This window comes from Solenopsis invicta, chromosome 13, assembly GCF_016802725.1.
Source record: "Solenopsis invicta isolate M01_SB chromosome 13, UNIL_Sinv_3.0, whole genome shotgun sequence".
Classification (NCBI taxonomy): Eukaryota; Metazoa; Arthropoda; class Insecta; order Hymenoptera; family Formicidae; genus Solenopsis; species Solenopsis invicta.
Window position 1 is genome coordinate 312,910 of NC_052676.1, and position 23,148 is coordinate 336,057.

At 34.9% G+C, this 23,148-nt stretch overlaps 1 protein-coding gene across 4 annotated transcripts in view; it reads left to right on the forward strand.

Moving 5' to 3' along the window:
- Positions 1-23,148, forward strand: part of LOC105199583 (beta-1-syntrophin) — a 209,892-nt gene that overhangs the window by 46,774 nt on the left and 139,970 nt on the right. For 3 of the 4 annotated variants that reach the window (XM_039456744.1, XM_039456743.1, XM_039456745.1), the window contains exon 3: positions 6,235-6,282. The exons of the other annotated variant lie outside the window; for it this stretch is intronic. In XM_039456744.1, coding sequence (XP_039312678.1) covers positions 6,235-6,282 — 48 coding nt within the window. The remainder of the gene's footprint in view (positions 1-6,234; positions 6,283-23,148) is intronic. 4 annotated transcript variants of the gene reach the window in all.

The window sequence follows — 23,148 nt, forward strand, 5'->3', positions numbered from 1 at the left end:
TCATAGTTTCTCCTATAATTTTTTTTTCCATTTTAATTTCTGTCCATAATACTATATTATACAATAGCGTGGTTTAAAACTATGGTTTTGTCAATAAAATTCTGTGTTTTTATCATCGTATGTGCATGAAAATTAAGCATTTTTTTCGGATTCTGGAGTGACACAGGAATCTTTATGTTGCAATTATTTAATAGAAATATTATAATTGAGAATTCAATTAAAAGTAAAAATATTGTTTTCAAGTTTTTCAATATTGTATACAATTTACTAACACTTTTCTTTCTAACGAAATTATTACAAATAGTGAAAACCATAAAATATTAAACAGCGATAAATATTCAGCTAGTGTATTATTTAGCTATGATATTTCAATATCATATTTCACACAATATTGCAGATTGAAACATATATATATATATATATATATATATATATATATATATAATTTCCGATTGGTACAACGATAAATTTAATGCTATCCCTTTTGTTTTATTTATGTACGTTTCAATATATTTCGAATATTTTAATATATCTTACTATCTTGTCAGAAAAGTGTATTTAAAAAGAATTACTGCTCAAAATTTATATTTAATTAAATTGTAGATACATCGGTATTACCATTTAATATAGAATTTGGAAAGATTTCTTATTCTTACTTAAAGTGAGATTACTCATTATAAAAGTGCACAAGTACACAAATTGTGTGTAACGCGACTACAAATAATTTATTACCACTTTAAACAGAATCGACTTGATACTTTTTTTTCGACATTCTTTGTAGCCAGACTATCGTACGCTTATGTTACATATACACGCAACATATTTTAATTTCTTTTCAGAACAGCAAGAATTGAGATGCAAAAAAAGACGAGGAGAGTAATATTTAGTAAGAAGTACAAATCGCTTGGCATGACTGTACGAGTGGAAAATCTCATGGGACGAAGCATTCACGGATAAAAGTTTAGGGACAAAAAGTTTGGATAAGGAGGATGGGAGGTTTGAAGGGGTTAATATCACCCAAGAGATATTTTTGAACTATTAATTGTCTTCCAAGGGAGAAACTGTAAAGTTTCGGAGTACTTGTTGTTTGTTTCGTGCAAAGCAACTAAAGAAAGAGAGTGGGGATAACTTTTCGCAATAAGTATACCAACCTTATAATATTTTGAATGGAGAAAGAGAAAAAAACAGAGAGAGAAAGAGAGGGGGGGGGTATTTTTTTACGATAAACTAGTTGTTTATCAAAATTCTAGTGCGATGAGAAATTCTCGTTTGCTTTATACGATGAATTTTATTCTCGCATATATCCGAACTTTGGTCATCGTTTATAACGAATAAGCTAAATTTATCCACCCGTATCTCTGTATATACAGAAATACCGTTCGTGCTTCTATATATACAGATAGTTACTGCAATTTCGAATTGAAATGCTCGAGTTAATAGCGCGTGGAACCGTTTACGTGAGTACACGTTGAGAAAAGGAATTGGTAGACGAAATATTTTTTTGTAGACGTTATATCTACATGACAAATCTCTTTTATAATTTACATTCTTTCTTGCAAAGGGATCTTTCGTTATCTCTGTTTTAAATATATCTTTTTTATCCTGGAAAAACTCTAACTTTTTTTTTAATTTGACAACCTCTAGCAAGGATATAATGATAATCTTTCAGTTGAATTGAAACGCAATTGTGATGAATCGATTTTTCAAACTATACCTTAGTTAATTGATTAAAAAGCCAAGTAACAATTTTCGACGGATTAAACAAAGAGCGACATAAATATTTCTAAACGATATATCATCATTCTCTGCTTTCTTTATAATTATTAATTATACTTTATTATGGAGTTATTAATTCAAACTATTAACATTATGACTGAGATGATGATAGTTAAGTTAAAAATTTTGTATAATGACGTTACATACAAATTATATTGTAGGGGTATAATATTTAATTACATATAAAATATTTGTTAATAGTGAATAATATAATAGCGAATAAACTCCATTGACGAAATTTGTTAAAATTTTTCTTTGCTGAAATTTTCCAGATGAAGGGCAAACAAATATGTATGGTGTTTCGAAAAACGAGCAAATACATCAGCCATCTTTCGCTTTAGTGGTAGAAAAGTACTTGTGCGTTTTTTCCATTTTTTTTTTTTTTGCAATTTTGTGCCGTGTAAATCGTTGGTAACTGTTATATAGGCGCGGAACTGCCGATGAGAACGGTAACAAGAGTAAAGTCATTACTAGCATGCTTACACCTTTCATATAGGCGCATCGATGTAGAGGTAAAGGTAATTTTGCAAAGAGTAGAAAGACTTGAGAATATTGGAAAAGTTAGAAGAAGGAGAGAGCTCGCTCCTTTTTCCTTTCTGACAACAGGATGCATACGGAACGGACGCATCAAAGGAAGTTCCTTGTCGCATCTTTGTTGGAAGAGCATAAACATTTTTTGTGCGTTGTTGAATGATGAACTAGTTTAGATTTAAGGATTTAAAGTTGAATACATACAATGCACTCAAAGCAAATGCATTGGTGTAACGTATATTTATTTAAAGATCAAATAATACTTATTATCATGATATATGTGAAATATACGAAAAATATCAATGTATAAAAATCATAAATCTATGTCAAACTTTTATTTTAAAAGTTAAAGAAATGTTAGTGTGAAATAAAAAAATGAAGATTTTTTTCTCATCTTACGTAGTCCAGTCGTTTCTGATTCGTTGTTGGCATACAGACGATCATGTTTGCTTTCGGCAAAATAACTCTCTCTCTCTCTCTCTCTCCCCCTCTCTCTCTCTCTCTCTTTCTCTCCCCTCTTTCTCCTCACTTATCCTTCTGGCCTTCTTTTTGCACGTAACACGGCTGCTAACATATGCATGGAAAGTTATTTCACTCACGAGACCCTATAACATCCGGTGACAAAATAGTCTAGAAAGGGCAGGGCTTTTGCGTTCGTGCTGCCACTTCCTGAATAGGCTTTTGGAGGAATTCTAAAGGACGCTTGTTGTTTTATTTTCTTTTTTTCATACGTACTAACATGGTGCGCGAATATACCAAAATGATTCAAATGGATGAATATGTTCTTTATATATGTACATATAAAACAAATATAATTAAGGGATAAGAAAGTACAGAAGAAAATATATCGTTTAATAAATAGTAAATAGAAAAATTCTTTGACAATCTTAAAAGAATCTTTCGTAGGTTTTTCTACGTATAGACAGAGGATTTAATAATGAGTACAATTGGAGGAAACAAGTGATTTCCGAAGCATTCCGTTAAACAAACCAATAAAATATGAGATATCCGTAACGAATTTTATGCAAGAGAATCTCTTTGAATTTATGAATAGAGCGCTTGTAATACTTGCGCCCTGTGATAGGAAGCGGACATGAGTATGAACGGAATGGCCGAACCAGGAATTCCTCTCAAAGCCGCATCGCGCGCTCGCTTATGAATTTAATCGTTTTCATTCTCTTCTCCGCGTTCTCAATCGCTCGTTTTCCGCGGTTTGTGAAAATCTGCAATTTTGTTCATCATCTTTGCCCCTGTTTTTTCTTCGCTATATTTTTTCGTTCCCGCTCAGTCCGCTCTCTCTCTCTCTCTCCCCCATCTCTTTTTTACTTCACTATACCATCTTTTCTTTCTATTTCCTGACGCTATGCTCTAATTTAAAACGCTGCATTGTCGCGAGCCCAGCCCATTCTCACTGCATACACTCGCCGCGCCGCACCGCACCGGAATAAGGGATGCCAACGAGCGGAGGGAAGGAAAGGGTGAGAGGTTGATTGTCGTCTAGCAAGGAAGAAAGGACGAAGAACGGACAGAGGTCGGAAGGGAAGCGGGAAGCTTTTCAACAAAGTTGGGGCTGAAAGTTTTTAAAGAGTGTCAACGTAGGACGCGGTATCCTTTTTCTTCGTGTACCTTTCCTCTGCCCCTCTATCTTTACCGTTGCGTCTTACAACCCTTTCTCAGAGCGCGCACGCCACAAGCGAAAGGATACTTCCTATAAAAGTCCCCGCACCTGGCACTTAGTGTTTAGAGAGGCTAAAATAGTGAGGCCTTGTTTGAAAGCGTAACAATTCTAAAGAGAGAGCATTAATGAGAAAAAGAAAGAGGGGGGGGGGAGGGAGAGAGAGAGAGAGAGACAGAGAGAGCAAGGTCACCAGAATCGATCAATTTCATCTCGGAAAATTTTCCAAATGGACAAATTACTTTTCTTAATTCTTTCTTAATTATTATACTTTCGAGTCGAGAAGAAACAGTCTCAAACCAACGTAAATCTGTTTCTGTTTGCAAATAAAATGTTGGTGTTAGTAAATTTACACACACATGCGCACCAATTATCGTGGAAAATATCATTTACCAAAATTACGTACTAAATTTACATGATAATGTCTGCTGCCATAAGTCGTGTTCAAAACAAGTGCTATGAAAACATTATGTATCATCGATATACGCAAACGCAATCCATGCATATGCAATTTGCCTCGACTTTCGATTAGTCATGCTTGTTTGGTCTGCTAACTATATTTAGAGCACCAAATTATTCTAAAGGGCAAATTTCGTCCTTTGAAAATGCCAAATTTATTTATTATCTGCATAGAATTTGAAAGTCTCATTAATTTGTTTGTTGTAAATTTTCATTTGTTTTGCAAACGTTGTAATATTTGAGCTTGATTAAACACACAATTTACTATATAATCGGTAATCGTAATAGCTAGTCGAAAGTTCAAATTTTCTGTGATGATATTTTTTGCAAACATTTTAACAACTTAATGTAACGTGAGCATTTTACATTTTTGGATCATCTTTTATACTATTTCTTTTATGTTCCGTTATACTTCAATTTTTAACGACAAGTTAAATTCAATTCAATTTAACTTCACTTAACTCTGGATGACAAATAGATCATCTAGATCAAGAAAGAAATATCTTAGATGTGTTATCGCGGAAATTCTTGAGGAATGATCACTGCATGTTACAAAAATTTTTCTCCGGATCTTGCGTCTCGTTAGTTTCCATTTAGAGATGAGAAAGGGAAAGTCCGCGTTATCGCGAGTGATTATGGTTTACAGCGACGATTAACGTTATTGTTGTTATTAATACGGCTTACTTACGGTACTCGGTGTTTCGTAGAAATTTTCTGCATGAGTGAACTTAATCTTAGCCGTTATGGAAATCTCATTCGTGTCGGCAGCTTAAACCAACCTAACTTGTACGGTGTTAATCTAGACCGACGAAGAATCGAAATTCTAAACAACCTACTCTTTGTTTTCACTGTGTGTGATTGAAAAAAGACAATAGCGGAAGATTCATCATTCTTTTATGTAAAGCGGAAGATTCTTTGCTTTTTTATTATTATTTCAGTAATTTTAACATGATTGTAAATGTAATGTTTAAGCAAATAACATATAAGAATCAAGGTTAGGTTTGTCTTGTTTATAATTAAAGATAATTGTTTTCGAATAAGGTACACGCCATAAGTCAACACGCGATGTCTATTTAATTTTTTACAACGTGTTTTGTTCACCCGAGAAAATTTATGAGAAACAAACGAATTTTTATTCTTATTTTTTTCTGAATCTTATTTTTCTAAATCTGATTTACATTTTTTTCTGAAACAAGATATTGGGGAAAATAAAAGGCAGACTCGAAAGAGAAAGAAAGAAGAGGAAAAGGATGCAATGGCCGACGCAAGAGCCATACGATTAAATTGAAATTAGTTGCGGAACTTTTTAATTGCATATTCGATAGTGGCGGCAGGGTGAGGCGATAACTATAATTTATCCGAGTCCTCTCTCTCTCTCTCTCTCTCTCTGTTTTTCTTGTTCCTCTTTCTCCGAAGGAAAGTCCTGAACCTTCTTGGCGCGTTCTACTTTACGAATTCAGTACTTTGGATGTGCGCTCATTATTGAGCGACGACGCTAGATTAACTTCTTGTGGATCTTCTCAGGTCCGTTCCAGGTACAAGCTCAAGTTCGCGGACTGTTTTCCATAGTATGAATTAGGTTTAAGATGGAGAATAGGATGGTCATGTTCTATTCACGCGTGAGTTATCTTTAGTTCTGGCGAGCATTGACGCTGGCAAGAAGATATAGCGCAGGAGGCTGCGCTAAGAGAAAACGAGTTGAACATTTCTCATCGTAAATGTTTTTTCATAAAAAAAAAATATATATATATATTTTTTTTTTCAGACTTGTAATTTTTCATTTTATCTTTCAGGTAAGAATGGCCAAATAATTTTGTGGAGCTTTTTGGAGTGGCACACTGGTAAGTTTTTGCTCCATTTGTTTATGATTAATGATAAAATAACACATAAAATTTTGTATATGTATATAAAATATTCAATTTGCATCTGAAGGGGTAAAGTACTGTGCTGAAATGAAAATATAAATACGAGTAAGGGTATAGACGGTATCTTTACATTATTAGTCAGCGCTGCGTCGTGAACGCGTTTCGCAGCTTGGAAACAGATTAGAGAAGCCTACGACATTGCCAGGATTTGACCATTGAGGTGGGATTACCAGCGTTGGTAACTCCATCCAGGTGAATCTGGCCTTAAGCGCGTTACACAATTAGAGCTGAGAATGGCCGCGCGACCGAGCTAGCGAGAGCTTGTTCCGCGGCTTTATGTATTAGCGGTAATAAGAATAAAGTGAAAATCGCGGTGATCTTGAAGAAATTTCCGTTATAGTCGAAACTGCTCGGCATAATTGAGGGAGCGCATCATAATTGACCGCAAGTTTGAAAGATAAAAATAGAGTAAATATGCGCTGCATCGATGGTACTTGAAAATATATTATATCTGAGCAAAACAGAAATATAGTATAGATCGTAACTGCTGTACAATAAGATTTTGTGCAAAAATTATAGTTATAATTATAGTTACGCAAACGGATTACGTATAAATATTTTATGTGACAAGAGAAAAAAATGTATATTTGCAGAATATTTATTTGAAAAATAAATATTTACAGCAATTTTTTTTAGAATAAATATTTAACGTTGCTATATGTTGTATTTGAATATTGATCCATTTATATAGGAAATTAAATTAGATATTTGGAATGAAATTGGTTTAGAGTTGTAGTAAAAGATGTATGCATCTCGACGTATAAATGTATTTGACGACTCTTTGAGAGAATCAAGTGTCTAGCCGGTGCATTGTTAATTTAAATTATATAATTTTGAAGGTAACTCCCTCGAACGTGTATTTTCTATGAAGAATGAAAGCAACTATTCCCGGCACATTATTTAATATCGTTTCGTACTTAGGAAATAAAGAGATTCCCGGTGTGATGGGATTGCGCTTCGTTACTCGAAAGGGTCGGAAGTGGCCGTAATAAATTTGTCCCGATGTTTTATACGTTCCCGCGTTGTTTCTCGAGTAAACATTTTAATCCTCAATTTTTCTCCGGCGCCTGTCGCACGTCCCACGGCACCAGGCGCCCTGCACGAGAAAGCTCCAGAATGTTCCTTTTCACGGATCCAAATGTATTTAGCGCTTTTGCACTTTGTTCCGCGAGAAAAGCTCCTTTCCTTTCAGAGAAACTGCTTGCCGGCCACCTCTCGCCGCTCGCCGCTCGCCGCTCGTCGCTCGCCGGCTGACAAAGTCGCAGCTGCGACAATCAAGCAATTCCATTTGCCCGAGCGATTGCTTATTTTCTTTCGCCGACGGTGCGTTAACAGCCGATTCCGTAAAATGCGATAATGCGAATTTGATTTAACAAATTTCTTTAGTTTCTTCCTTTCTTATCACATTTCACGGAGCATTTACAAAAATTCCAAGATATTTTCTTCTCTACTACTCTTTTGTATATTATATATTATATTTCTCAATACATTTCTTTCATTTTTCGAGAGATTGCTTAATTTAAACGTTACTCGCGTTACTTTAGATGTTAGCTTGGAATTTTCTTTCGTCTCTCTTTTATTTTATTATACAATTATCAGCATTTACATATAAATATCTAACTTGAGCAGCGAACGATAGCACACGCTTCTATCGTCTGTTACAATTTAAAGTTTCATTTTATTTGTTAGTTAGGTTGGGCATGTACCTTGAATTTTAAGATACACGCCTTAAGAGCCATGAAAGTGGATTCAAACCAGCAATCTAGGAAATCGTTGTAAATACTCAAGAGAATATGAAAACGAGCGCGGTGAGAGCGTCCACGTTTACACTCTTCTCTCACCGCTCTCATATAATTTAAAGCTACGCAAGCACGGATAAGGCCGTTTTATTTTGCTTTTACTACCGCGTTTCGTATTCTCGGCCCGCTGCGCCGCGTCGACTTTCGCGCAACCACCTTAGTACTTTAGTTGATCTTGCAAACTTGGTAGTTTCTTCATCTATACCTTCCTTATATGGGCCGTTCGATCTCGGTACCTTAAAATTTTTTTTTTATATATACAATTAATAAGAACGCGTTTTTTTTCTCTTTAAATATTAGAGACAGTGTTACAGTAATGAAAGGTCTTGGAAGATCAGTGAGTTTAGAAAGAAAGCGATTCGAGAAAGAATATATAAAGAAACTCAGTTTTTGCAACAGATTTTTGCTCTATTTTATAATATTTTATGGTATTGGGTTAATCACACAATAATTATGAAATATCATACATAAGGAAGTATATTTTCAATTTCTATTATGTATAGAGTCTGAAAACGTACAAGAGATGAAAGATGCAATTATCTAAGAAATTATCTAAGAATGTTGTGCGAATAGTGAGGCGAAATAATAGAGGAATGAACGTGTGCGTGCTATCTTGTAATGATAATCTTGTAATGATAATAAGATACATTAGTATTTTTACTGCACGACACCGGGCCGGCGAAATGTTTTATAATTACATCTATGATATATGACGATTTGAATTTTCGAATTATCACGCTCTTTCCTTTCATCCACCTGGAGCAAGTTGCAAACACAACTAAAATAACGTAGCCGAGGAACGAAAACGATGGAATTTTGATTGTGTAAGATAAAGCCTCGCGATATATCCATCGCAGAAGCAAGCCTGGATAAATAACAGCGATCTTTGGAGTTTTTCTATAGGAAATAAGAAAAAGAGAGAAGGATCTCTGAAGTGTTCCGATTACACTAAGTCGCATGCTGGCTTCGTAATTTCAGCCGGATAAAGTGAGTAAGCTGTCGGTTGGTTCGGCGAATTTGGACCTTCCCTCTCCTCCAACCATCTAACCAGCATCGCACCAAGCTAGCTGGTCGACCCACTCTGATTCGACCTAATCATTTGGCAGCACGCTATTCGCTATTCATCCACGTGCACGACGTTCACGTGCGCTTCGTGCGGTCGAACGATTGATTCAGTGGAATTACAAAGCGCATTAGCGATTTAACTTGGAATTTGTACCACGTATCTCTTCAAATTTGAAATACATGCGACCGAATAGATGGTGAACGTAGATTTCAAGTATCATGCCAGCATATCGAGTATCGTTTCGCGGCTGTGAAAAGGAGATACTAACTGATGATACTAACTGAAAACAACATAAAATGTAAATTACTTAATATAAGGAAAAGTGTGGCTTATTTATTACAATTAAATTTTCACAATCTTCTATACCTAGTTGTCTCTGAAGCTAATTTACATTTGATATCAATGTAATTTATTAATCGCGAGAAATTGAATCGTAATCGCAAATTGTGAATGTTCCGTAATTGTCGGTTATATAATATCAATGTACGTTTGTCATAAGTAAGATGGAACTTGTGACAACTGTGATTTCAATTAGAAACGGTGAAAGTCTGAAACTCGCGTAGTCGCGAAATTATCTTGGTGACGAAAAGGCACTTTCGTCACAAAAGCAGTGAGACGTGAACAAGGTTATGAAAGTCAACATTCTGTCGGTTGCTGTCATGACATAATTAAGCACCTAGCGAGGATGTTATTAAACAGCAACCGTTGATAAATGGTGCAGGCGCGGATAACGAAGGCGATGAGATCGCGAGAGAAAAGGTGGTAGCGCCGGCGCCGGTGCCGGCGCGACGCTACGCGACGCGGTTTCAATTATGAATAATGCATTGTTAAAAATGAAAACCCAGCCGCGTTTCCTTGATTATAATCCAACAGGAAATTCAGATAAATCTCTCTGGAGCGGAGGCAAAGAAGGCCACCTATCCGGCGGCGCGCGGCGCGGCGCGGCGCGACGCAAGCGGAAGACTAAAGTTATGAACCCGAACTTTTCGAGTGTACTATATAAACGAAGAAGTGGGGAGTAGAAAGAAAAAGAGAGTCGAGTGAAAAAGATACGGCACGAAAGAGACAAAGAATTCGCAGCGAATACAAGTTATATACTCTAGAGGGATCCATTTAGTTATTTGTCAGGACGATACGAATCTTCATGGAAGTCACGAAGTCCCTTGTGAAAATTTTGTGCGCGCGTGTGCATGCACGCACCAGCAAATAATAGAATTCACTACGAGAATATAATAAAATCTTTCCATATTTCTTTTCATTAATTTTTACTTGATGCGGTATCAAACGGATCTTTCTTTCTTAAATAATATTGACATATATTTCTGAATGATATCAGACAAAAATTAATATATTGTGATACATTAAGGTATTGGCTTCAAATGTGTATATTGATTATTGAAAAGATAATAATCAACTTTTTATCATTAGTGAGAATTGAGGATGCATTTAAGCTATGTAATGAGGCGTAATTGATACACAATGGTGTATTTATTTTGATTTATCTAAATTGTTTTATTCATCTACATCAATGTAAGCGATGTTCGGTGAATTAATTGCCGGTTTTTTTTTTCCAACCAAACGTTACTGCCTAAAACTTTTCAATGTGGCACGTTGTAGTTCAGTTTTACTTGTACACCTTTCATCTTCCTGTTTTCTCGTTTGCTTTTTTATCATACCCGACGGCTCTCTACACGCACAATGTCATTCGCAGTATGAATTCTCACGGCTGTTATAACGTTGCTTTGTTCGCGCTATCGCACCTCGTATTTTATTAATTATTCCACGCTCTTACGAGCAGTTGGAAAAAACTGTATAGTGCAAATATATACATAGGCTATAATATGCATATATTGGTAGAGCAATAGTTTAAATTGTTCAAAACATTCGTTTGACTTTTATCGAAACCTATAACATTTTATAAATGAATTACATGATGAAAATGTGCACAGTGCACATTTCAGAGAAAATTATGAAAAAGTCCATGTTTTTTAACAATAACATAATTAAGATATTGTAGGAGAATAGATATCGAACAAGGATCGAGGGATCGAAGATCGATTGTTATCGGTCGACAATCGTAACGATCTTACATGTTGTCGGAATTTGGGAGAGCGCGAGCGAGCGGGAGTCCGCTGCGAGTCGCGAGCCGAGACAGTGCTCCGTGTCAGAGACAGAGTGTATAAAGACAGAGTAAGAGATAAACAGAGACAGAGTGCGGAAATTCAGAGTTAACCACGAGTTCGTTTTTTTTCCTTTTACGTGAACTTTTTCAAGAAACGATTGATATTATTAATTCGACTGAAGCGACAAGATTCGCTCTATATGTAACTATTTAAATTGCATACTTAATTAAATTGCGACATTATAAACAGCAGCTACCTTTAATCATTATATTTATTTCCATCTTATCCTTTTCAAAATCTTATTATCCTACAATATTTATTTATTTATTTTTTTTTTATTAATGACAACGTATAATGCACTAATAGCTGCTAATTTTATATAATTTCTAGCATACAATTTAAATATTTTAGAAATATCTAATGTATTACATTTATGATTATTCCCAAGAGAAACAATATAATTCTGTACAATTTTAATTAAATAATTTAAATTTGTCATGTAATGTTCAAAGAAGCATTAATTGTATAGAGCTGTTTTCATTTTCTCGTGGAAGAATTCAGTTAAATTTAACTCACACGATCTTTTCTCTTCATTTGTGTTATCCTGTGTCAAAATGTCAAACGATATTTTTCGGAACAGAAAAAAGTACATTTCTGCGATTACAGTAATCTTACGTTATATTTTCCTAAAATTCTCCTTTTCTTTTTTTTCTTGGTTTATTTTAACGATATGATAATGTAATTGATAGTGTAATTGATGATAAAAAAAAAGAAACAAATTTAGGAAGCAGTTTATACGACTTATAAATGAAAATTTTATATCTGATTGAAATAAAAATTCGTGATTTTCAAATGATACTATGATATACTACTTTACTAGGTGAATTGTTGGTCGATTCAAAAACGATTCAACAAATTTAACATTTTGATTTATATTGCGAATGTAAAAGCAGAGTTGGATGTTGTTAGTCTAAGAAGCGGTGGCATGCTCCCAAGGATAATCCAGACGCGCTTTTCGAAGCAGGGAACATCAGTAATGACGGTGGGAAGAGGAACGAAAAGTGCACGTGCCGCTATTTTGGAGAAGAAATTCACCAGAGCTTCTCTCACTTATATCAGCGGGATGCCATTGTTCCTGCGGTGAAGTTAGAACATGAAATGCTTTTATACGCTTTAAAATAATAAATTTGATTGCATTTTAATGTTAGAATTAAATTTGATTAATTGTATTTAAATATTTGCACTTTTCTCTTATAAATTACACTGTTTAATCGATCTCAGTAATTGCATATTTTGTCGACTCGGTGAGTAACCTTCGTATAATATGTTTCAGACTATCGTGACTATTCTCAATCATATATGGTATTTTACCATATCGACGGAACAACAGTGATTATTTCAATGACGAGATATTAATAGTTTCCAAATGATAAATTATTGAATTTAACAGATTTATAATTTGTGGTTAGATTAAATATAGTATATAATTAGAATAAAGCATATTGTATACAATTAAATTCACATTCGCATACACAAATTCTATATACACGCTTTCCAAGAGCCCATAATAACTAGTATGGGCGACCGCTATTGAATCTTCTTGTCCTTTAAAGAAATACCCTCGTCGTAAAGATTTTCAACGCGCGAGAGAATTGAGAGTTCCTTTCAGTGTGAAGACAGCCGTGGTTCCATTAGCGCGATGGAAGTGCGTCGTTCCTGCGGCTGATTTTTCCCTTTTCTGTTCGCCCTTTCCTGTCGCGTTGCGTCGCGTCGCTGCCTTTGCGGCGCGGCAGTTAGAAGCTCCAGAGGTGTTCCGACGCCCTTCACGACAGATGAAGCCATCCGATTGCTTTTAAATTACCGAGTGGCATATCTGGCAGTTCCTTGAAAATTTATCGGCTAATATCCCCCGAGGGATGTGTGGAGAAGTGAGTCGCTTTCAATGGAGATCGACGAGAGTCTTCAAGAATCGAGTGTCTTACCCCGAAAACGGAAGAGAAGACCTTTCGGAATACGACAACTAGAGGTGTAATAATCGAAAAAATTACAGATGAATGTGAAAATAATACCTACATAAGCTACTAGAAGCTCAAGCCGAAAATTTGGGATTTCAAGATAAAATTATGAAAATTTACAACTCTGAATTCGAAAAAATGAAAAAGTTCGACACTTGAAGTTTTTAAGGATTTCATAATATAAAAATTAAAAAGTGTCTACTTGTTGCTTTGGCTTCTGAGATGAGATATTTATTAATCGAAAAATGCAAAGAATCTGAAAAAGTCAACACTTGTTTTTCTTTATTACTTTGGTTTATTACTTGATATTTATTTTTCTTTTTTGCGAGAAAGAAAAAGAGTGCATTACAGAGTACTGAGCAAGTTTCATTGACTTGTATGTCTATTTTATCGATATGATTTTGAATAGAATTGCCTTTCTACGTACACGTACACACACACGCACGCACGCACGCATGCACGCACGCACGCACGCACACACACACACACACACAGCTACTAAACAGTAGCAGTAAAAATAAATTATATAAATAATCTGCTATGTTGTTTGAAAATATAAAAAAAGTGTTTTAACAATAACTACATGATTTTGAAGAACGTACTTTATTTCATTTGTTCACAACTTTGTTGCAATGTTATTGATAAAGTTACATTGATGAAGATTTGAAAATCATCTGTATCTTTTCAAGTAAAACCGTATTGTTGTAATCTAATTTTAGATGACAACAATATGGTTCTACTTGAAAGGAACTCTCAATTCTCGCGCGTTAAAAACCTTTACAGCGAGGGTATTTCTTTAAAGGACAAGAAGAAGATTCAATAATGGTCGCCCATACAAGTTACTATCTCTTGGAAAGCGTGTATACAGAATTTGTGTATGTGTGCGTGTGAATGTGAATGTGAATTTAATTGTATACAATATACTTAATTATTTTAATTATATACCATATTTAATCTAAGCACAAATTACAATATAAATCTGTTAAACTCATTAATTTATCATTTATTTTTCTGTTTTTCTTCTTTTATTACAATTTATTAATTTTACATTTCTTAGTTTTTTTTTTATTTGTTACGTATTGACGAATAAGAATAATAAAGTTGTATTATACTTTGACGTGGTCATACTCTTTAAATTGTAACCTTATCATTACCGGTGCATTATTACGAGTACCGACTTCTTAGGAAGTTAAATTTCCAACTTTCAAACAGTTACAAAGCGAACTTCTGTAACTCGAATAATGTTAATGAAGTATTGTAAATGGTATCTTATTCAAAGTCTTGGTCTGTCTAATCAAATTAGTTTATCGCTTTTAGAAACTGATTACAAATGCAGCAAGTGCTCATAAAGAGAAGTCGTAAAATATATATTTGCATTTCGGATATTTTCATGATCTTGAAAATTTTCGCGGTGAATTCGAAATTTCAATGTAGCGCGGGCAGCGAGGGTGACGACGCGACGGCGACGGCGACGGCGACGGCGACGACGCGACAACTTGTTACACAGTCGTAGTACGTGCGCACATCATTGTGCGGATTGTTGAAGAGTTCTCTCAGAAGTCATTAACGGTGTCACGTCAGGTGTTTCTGTAACGACGTTTCCGGCCTAAGGGAATAAGTCTACATCGACGGAATCCAAATAGGATTCCGTTAGCAGCGGGGAGCAGCCATGGGTGGGAGGTCTCGCAAACGGCAATTCGCGAACTTGGACGATACAACGCGAGGATGCTTTCGTCACGTTACATAATCACATGATTAAATCCCGTTGGCTTAACGCGCGCCTGTTTTCGGCTCGCGTTACTATTACGCCTCGCGCTTCATTATGCTTCGCTAAATTAATTACAGTCCCTGTAATCACCGCAACCTCCTCCGGAGAAGCTGCAAAGCGCAGCTTGCGAAAACGAGGGATTAGCGATCCCTATGCTTGATTATATGCTAGATTTATACGTATAAAGGAAGCGTGGCGCGCGCGCAATAACATCTCGAGCTGCATCGTGCTGCATAAATTCCTCGTGTTGTACAAATCTTTATTAAACTTAATTTTTTATCAACAATCCGATCTTCCCTTATTGAAAGATGCTTTTAATTGCCCTTGAATGCGGAGGAAAAGCGGGCGAATACCTATAACAATCCTTGAAAGATTCGTCAAGAGAAATTTGACTTGTTGGGATTGTGGGATTTCTGAGAAGAAGCCAGGAATACTATTGGACAGCCATCAACCACTAACTAGATTACATTAGGAGCTTCGCAACATTTCTTGTAACAAGTCTCGAGCGATTTCCCAGTGCTTGCATCGGTCAGAAAATGGGAGGGGGGGGAGAGAGTCAAGCGGATTACGCGGCAAAGAAGACGAGCGGCTACTTGCGTTGCAAAAACCGCAAACCGACACCCCCAGTGGACTAGTATCCGGGGACACTGTGTTATTTCGAAGCTCGAATGAAATTTCCTCACCGACGCGGAAAACCGCGTTGACCGAACAGCTAGCTTCACCAGCGAATAAACGTAAAGCGCGATTTTCAAGCGCCGCAAAATAAGAGAAGCGAATGTGAATTTCAACGCCCTTGTGACATAAGAATACTGGAAATTCTGTTTCTGGAAAATTTACAGTTCCACTAGTTAAAAGTCAGCACCATGTGAGATGAAATGAAAGAGGAATTGGGATATTATGACAAAAATGATTTCATAACAATTTTAGATGTAAAGTTATTTTTTTTGCACAACATATTACAATTCAAAAGACTTCTTTGCATTGTAAAATTATCTTTGTCGAAATACATATATATATAGAAATTTTTTCCTTAGTGCCACATACATTTATCAAGTTGATTGCATTAATTCTCATATGAAGATTACGTATGTATATTGCCTATTAGCTTTTTAATCATTAAAATATCCAATCGAAAAATTGCGCAACACACGTGAAAAGCTCTCGTAGAAAAGTGCAATTTTCTGGCAAGTTGATACCACCGAGAATTAATCCAATTTTCTCTCCCCGCATTGTTGCGAAAATACAAGTAGACTTTACAAATAATACTATAATTGAAAGTATCGTATAACGCAATCATAACCACTCGCTTTATTCGTACTTCGTAATTCGCTTGACCTTCTCTATTGCTATTGGTCCCCGAAGGCAATGAGGAAAAGAGGACAAAGCAAAAGAAATCCCGTACGGAGACGTGGCGCAGCTTCGGTATATTAACCGTTCGAAATTTATGGTTATACTTTCGGCTCGCCAGTTCCACCGCAGTTCTGTGTCGTGCACGTGCACGTGCACTAGCAATATGGCCAAGACCTGACTACTCGTCGTCGAATGTTTCCTTGTTCCGCTCTTTAAGACCACTGCTTTTTGTTGATTCTTCCCCTTTCGTAATGAACGAAAAGTATCCCCAAGATAAATATGTTCATATAGGAAAAAAGCGGAAAAAAGCGGAAAACATTTCCGAAATATTTCTAAGCTAAATATTTAGTAAGCTAAACCGTATCTACTTTCTTAATTTAAATCAGTCTCTTAATTCGCTGCTCAAATAAGAGTAAAAAGACAGGGGAAAAAAATAGAAAGAGACAAATTGAAAACGTAAAGCCACGAATTCGAGGTTGTCTGTATTTTCGTTGCTATATTGTATTTTTTTTTTTTTTTTATTATTCGAAAGGAAACTTTGATCTCGAACTCGCGCGCGCGAGCATGAAAACATAAAAATGGCCGGCGATAAAAACGCACGGACACATATAAAGCAAGTGCCGTAAAACGTTCAGAGGCTAGTACACTCAACGGTACGTGCGAAATTGTTCACTGGGGGAAAACGGCAGCGCTGCGAATGGAAAGAGGGGTAGAAAAGAGAGAGATAGAGACAGAGGAAGGGAGGGAGGGGGAGGGAAGTTCCGGTACGCGAAATACGTTCCTAGCATTTCGCGGAATATTCGCGCTGTCTGGATACTTGAAGTGCCGACATGTGCATAGATGTCATTGATACGTGAGTATCCTTCGGTCAGTCGACGATATAAAAAGGCAGTAAAGAGATTTAAGATTTAGGCAACTGGCTGGCGGAAAAGATCAAGTTTTAATTCGAAAATGATTATGAGCTTAGGAGACATAATCTAATTCGATATAACTTATTACGCCTAAATTATAATTTAATAATCTATAATGATTTAAACTATCTCTCTAGTTTAAATCATTAGATTTATTTTGTAATCACTAAAAAAAATTGTTTCGCTGTAGAGATTTATAGCTGCAACATTTTAGCAATCCTAGAAAATTTAGATCTCGTTGCCAAGTACAATGTACATACATTCAATTTTTATAACAAGTGTGATTGGCTTAACACGAGTAGGCGTTACAGAAAAATTTTCTTTCTAAATTTTACAAACAGATATAACTTCTGTCCCTGTTATTTAGATTGGTTAATTATCAAACGATATACGATATCACAATATTTGCTAATCATTTATCCATCTTACAAGAGAAGTCGGAACTGTCTGCCACCGATTTTGATGAGCTTTGGACATATTGTAGAACATAAAAAAATATTAGAGTGATATTTTTATCTGCTTATCTCGAGGTTTAGGGGTTGAAACACCTTCTTGGTGATGGATTTGATGGATTTTGAAAAAATTTGGTGGTGAGGTAAGACGCGGTAACTTCTGCATCGCGCGTTTCAAGTGCATGAATCACAATCGAACATACGCGTTAGATACGCAGCCCCTCGGTCGTTAAAAGTTACCTACGAGCCAGCGAAATAGGCAACTGTGTGTTATTGAGTTAAGCCATAATTTATTTTTCTGCGATTTAATCTCATTTTTTCATTTGTGACATTAGCATTAAATTATAGTATATACTTTTAAAGTGTATCCTTGCTTACGAGGGTACTCCGTCTTCTCTTTTTTATCTTTTTATTTTTTTAAAATAAAGTTTATAATTCTCTGAAGATTTGAATGATAGTTATTTTGAAAGATTGATATCTAAAGAATACTGAAGAAGTATAGATGATTCACTGATTATGAAAACTTAGTTTTTATTCGTCATTAAATCTCAAACTGACACCGTCTTGCCCCACCTTCGCCTATTTATAAATCGATTTTTAAATATTTTCACTTAAAAAAAAATTTGAATCCTTTTCTCATGCTGAACGTCTGTGATGAAATATTCAGATACGATCGCGTGTAACTTCGGGCGTTATCCATCCGTGGACTCTCATCCTTCGTACAAATATGTACACAACGAAATTAACTCGCGTCTCAACAGGCAACTCCTCGCGACTATATTCGTCTGAGTATTCCCGTTTCCAGTTACGCATGTCGTTGCAAAGTATATATACACATCTAGGGAAAACTCCGGAAGTGCCCATATTTCCACGCGTGTATATCGCTTGATGTTACCCAATGTAGAAAATGTCTTGCGATTTTTGATGAAAATAAAGTCTCGCGTTCTTGTGAATTTCTACTATTACATTTAGTAGAAATTTTGCCATTCACGTGGTTTGACTTTGAGTTTTATTCACTGGAAATTATAATTTTAATTTTTTTAAATATTTTTAAATTTCTTTTATATGAAAGCTTTTTTCTAAAACAAGTTGGTTAACTATTCTTTTTTTTCATATTGTACACAATGTTTTATGTGTCCTATATACAATATATATTAAAAGAAGTGTAATATTCTTCTGTCTAAATATTTCTTTATTTTGATGAGAGCTTAATGCTCATATAAATATAAGATTTATTAATATTTTCATAGTATTTTTTAGAATACTACGTATGCAAAGAGAAAATGTGTTTTATTTTGTAAAAATCTTAAAAAAACTTGTAAAAACACAATAATTGCTAAAGACCGAACAAAGATCCTTACGAATTAGAATCGAAATAAAGTGAAGCAAAGTGAAGGAAATGAGGCAAAGTAGCCTCTTTCATAGGAATTCCTGGGGTCACGTGAGCATCGTGAGCACCGTGAGCACGCGTTTATTAAATTGCCACCCCCTATATGGGGGTGGCTATGCCGCCGCGACGTTGCCACGTTTAAATCTGAATTATCCGGACGGGCGTGGTCCTCAATTAGCATTCTTTTCTCCGTGAAAAGAAAAGATTTTTTAACATTCTGTTAATAAATGTCTTATTCAAGATTTAACGAAATTTTTATTTTACTTTCCGACATCCTAAAGAATATTTTTCTAGAGCAATCTGATTTTTAAATTTTGATAAAACTGCAGCGAATAATAAATAATATATTTTAACAACAGAGAAAAGATTTTCTTTACGTTTATATAAATTGCGTGTGAATATATGGCATATATAATTATATAATAATAAATATATAATAATACATAAAAATGACGTATGTTAAATGTAATAATTCTTTTATGATATTGCCGTTTTTTACTTCTCTATTAGACTTGCGTTATTTAAAATAATAATAATAATAATAATAATAATAATAATAATAATAATAAGCATCAACTTTGCATTTTTTTTTATACAGTCTCATTTTGACAACGTCACTCTACATTTCTGCGCGCACACTGGCGTTAATATTTGATTTATCTAAAATGAAAATGGTACTCTCTCCTGAGAAACTACTCTTTTCCAAACTCAGCACAAAACTTTGCACATCTCTATTATTTTATCATCTCACCGCGTACTAGCGCAAAGTTCAGTCGATTCTCGCAACGGTGATCCCAGCAAATGTGAGGCGATTCAGAAATGATTGCCAAAATTTCTTTTCAGCTGGAAATAATCCGCTTATCAACTGATTTAAATATGAATCTTGCAATGTAAGAAGTAAATATAGTAGGTACGAATACATTTTTAAAATTAGATACGTTGAAAATTGAGATACGTTGAGAATTTATGTGTTAAATTTTGCATTAAAAATAAAAAAAATTTTTAAGGAAGAAACGTAACATTTAAATTTGGTAAGATATAATTGTGTGTGCGTTATATTTTTTACTCACGTAACCGTGAGTACGAATACGCGTATAAAAACTTAATTTGCCAATTTATTTTATCTGTATAATTTAAATATTTTTAATTTTAGTTATTTTATATTTATAGTTTTTAAAATAAATTTCTTGAATATAGAAATTTACTTACAATATATAAAATACGTTTCTAAATTTGTAAATATTTCCACTGGTTAAATATTTGTAATGCTTGTGACTTTTCGAGTGTAGATTTAATGGTTGTCTGCTATTTTTTTTTTTCTTCAAGTTTTTATCACGTCTTTAGAGCAAGGGTAGTTTACGATAATGGCTGCACAAATGGTATTATCGCTCTTGAGTACGTACATCTTCCTTGTCGCATTGTTAGGTGCTCATTTCGAGCCGTTAACGTTCCCCAGTTTCCTTTCGTCGATTTTCCCACCTATGCTTCCTTGAAACTGGGAACATAATTGCGAAGTCTTGTCACAGAGAATTAGGCGCTTGACTATGCTTTCCGGTAATGCCTCTACAATCTACTAACGAGGAAATTATAGCACCCCCATTCGAAATCGATAACAAACCTTTATTGACCTCGTACGATGTAAACGCGCGACAATTCCACATACTTAAATTCCACACATATATATGTATATTACAATATATAATTACAATAATATACATGTATATGTGCGTATATTGCGTCAATCTTCATGTTTGCCTTCATGAATTTTACTATTTTCCCGTTTGAAACACAAATTCCCAATTTGCTTCTGTATTTGAATAATATTTAATATTAGCAATATCAGAATTCCAGAGTAGAATATAAATTCGCGACATTATTTGCAGCAACAATAATTGACGACAGAGGAGTAGTTTGGTTTTGCGAAAGGTCCTCCGAGAAGCAGTTAAATCTGATTAGTTGAGAAAAGCGCTGCAGAAACTCTTGTTAAGACGAGCTACGACGACGTCACGTCCTGAGTTATCCGCTTCTACCTTCCGGCCTGTTCCACTCCATCTTACCAAAGCATCCTTCCAGTGCAAATGAAACGCCTGGCGCAATCCTCGCTGACGAGGTGCTCGCTGGGCTGCAACCTCATTGGACCAGCCATGCTGCTTGTAATCTGTCCGCCATCGCTCTTATTTGAGCTCCCGAATTCAAATAGTGCATCAACCAACTATTTCTGAGCTGATTGCCATCGTAATGAGACAAAAATATGCATGCAAGTTGCAAAAACTACTTCCTTGTACTTGGTTATTGTTGCTGCACTGTCTTATGTCTTATATCTTACGTATTGTCTTGGCTACCTAATTATCGTTGTGATGAAAGAAAATATAAAATAAGAATGTTTGGTTTATGACAAATTCATTCACTTCCAGATAACTTTACCCATAAGATTCCCAAATCTCTTGGAAAATATGATATAAAAGTCTAGTACATTTTACGTCAAAAGTTAATAGTATGAAGAATAGCTGTCAAATAACGACAGCTATCGGAAAGTGTAAAAAAATCGGGCATTAGAGAATCAAGATATTTTATAGACTTCTATTGTGGAACATAAGCTGCAGATAGAAACTAAATACAAAAAAATATTCCACGTTTAGTCATAAATACTATATATATTTATTGTGGATGCTCGTTAAAAAGCAATTCACTGTTAATCGCCAATGACGATGAGCCAATTTCAATATAAAAAATATTAATTTTCGTTCCTTTATTTTATCGCTACGTACACGCACACGAAATGAACAATATCTATCCAACTATTGTCGGATTTAACGATATTGGATATTGGATAGAAGTGACTTTTGTCTTGCACGGAATCACAATATGGCCGATAATCATAAAGATGCAACGTGAGATTGTACGAATACGGAAGCACATGTTTGAACGTGTCTCATCATAGAAATACCAGATTGTCTCTATATTTACAGTTATTTTCCTCCTTTCGTAAAGCGTTTTTTTTTTATTTTTCGAAAAATGTATGTAAAATGAAATCCATGTGCCAAGTCAACAAAATAATTAAATTTAAATTATTTTCTAAATTAACTAAATTTTTAATAAGGAATAATTACGATAAAATGTCTGGACAATGATATTTTAGAATCTTAATATTCCATTGCCTATGGAAATATTTAATAATGCAAATCCAAGAGATAGAAGGTGTAATGGACAAAGAAGTGTAATATCACACATGATACATTGTTGGGATCGCTCGGATAAGTTGTTCCCTTACACACGCAATAATCTGAAAATGTTGTATAGCATTTGGGCGTTTATGCGATGGGGCTTGGTATTACTTATGCACGCCAACGTTGAAACTTACCTTTAAAGTTAGCAATGCATTCACGTAATTCGTATTCACGTGTGCACATGTACGTACTCATCGTGAAACTATAAGTTAAAAGTAGTAAGATAGGGATAGGGGGAGAGAGAGAGAGAGAGAGAGTGTGTGTGTGTGTGTGTGTTACTGCTATGATAAACGGTGTTATCCTGTCTTTTCGTACGAGTGACTTTGCCAATGTATCAGCGGCAACTACGAGATTAATCCTAATTAACTGGAATAGCATGTAATGTTTGCATTATGAGTTGAATACGGAATACACGTATTCTTTTTGATACGTCAAATTAACATAAATCATGTAGTTGATCAATTAAAAAGATAAGTCGATTAATATATAACAATAACCAAATAAATTTCAATTATCTTATTTCTAGCTAATCTGCTAATAATTTAGCAGATTAATAAATTGCAACGTATGGTACTTAAGTAGTCATTTACTAATATGACATATGTATCAGTTATTGATCATTGATATTACAAAATAAATAGTTTCGTGCCTCGAATTTGTGCATTTTCGCTTTTACGAGCG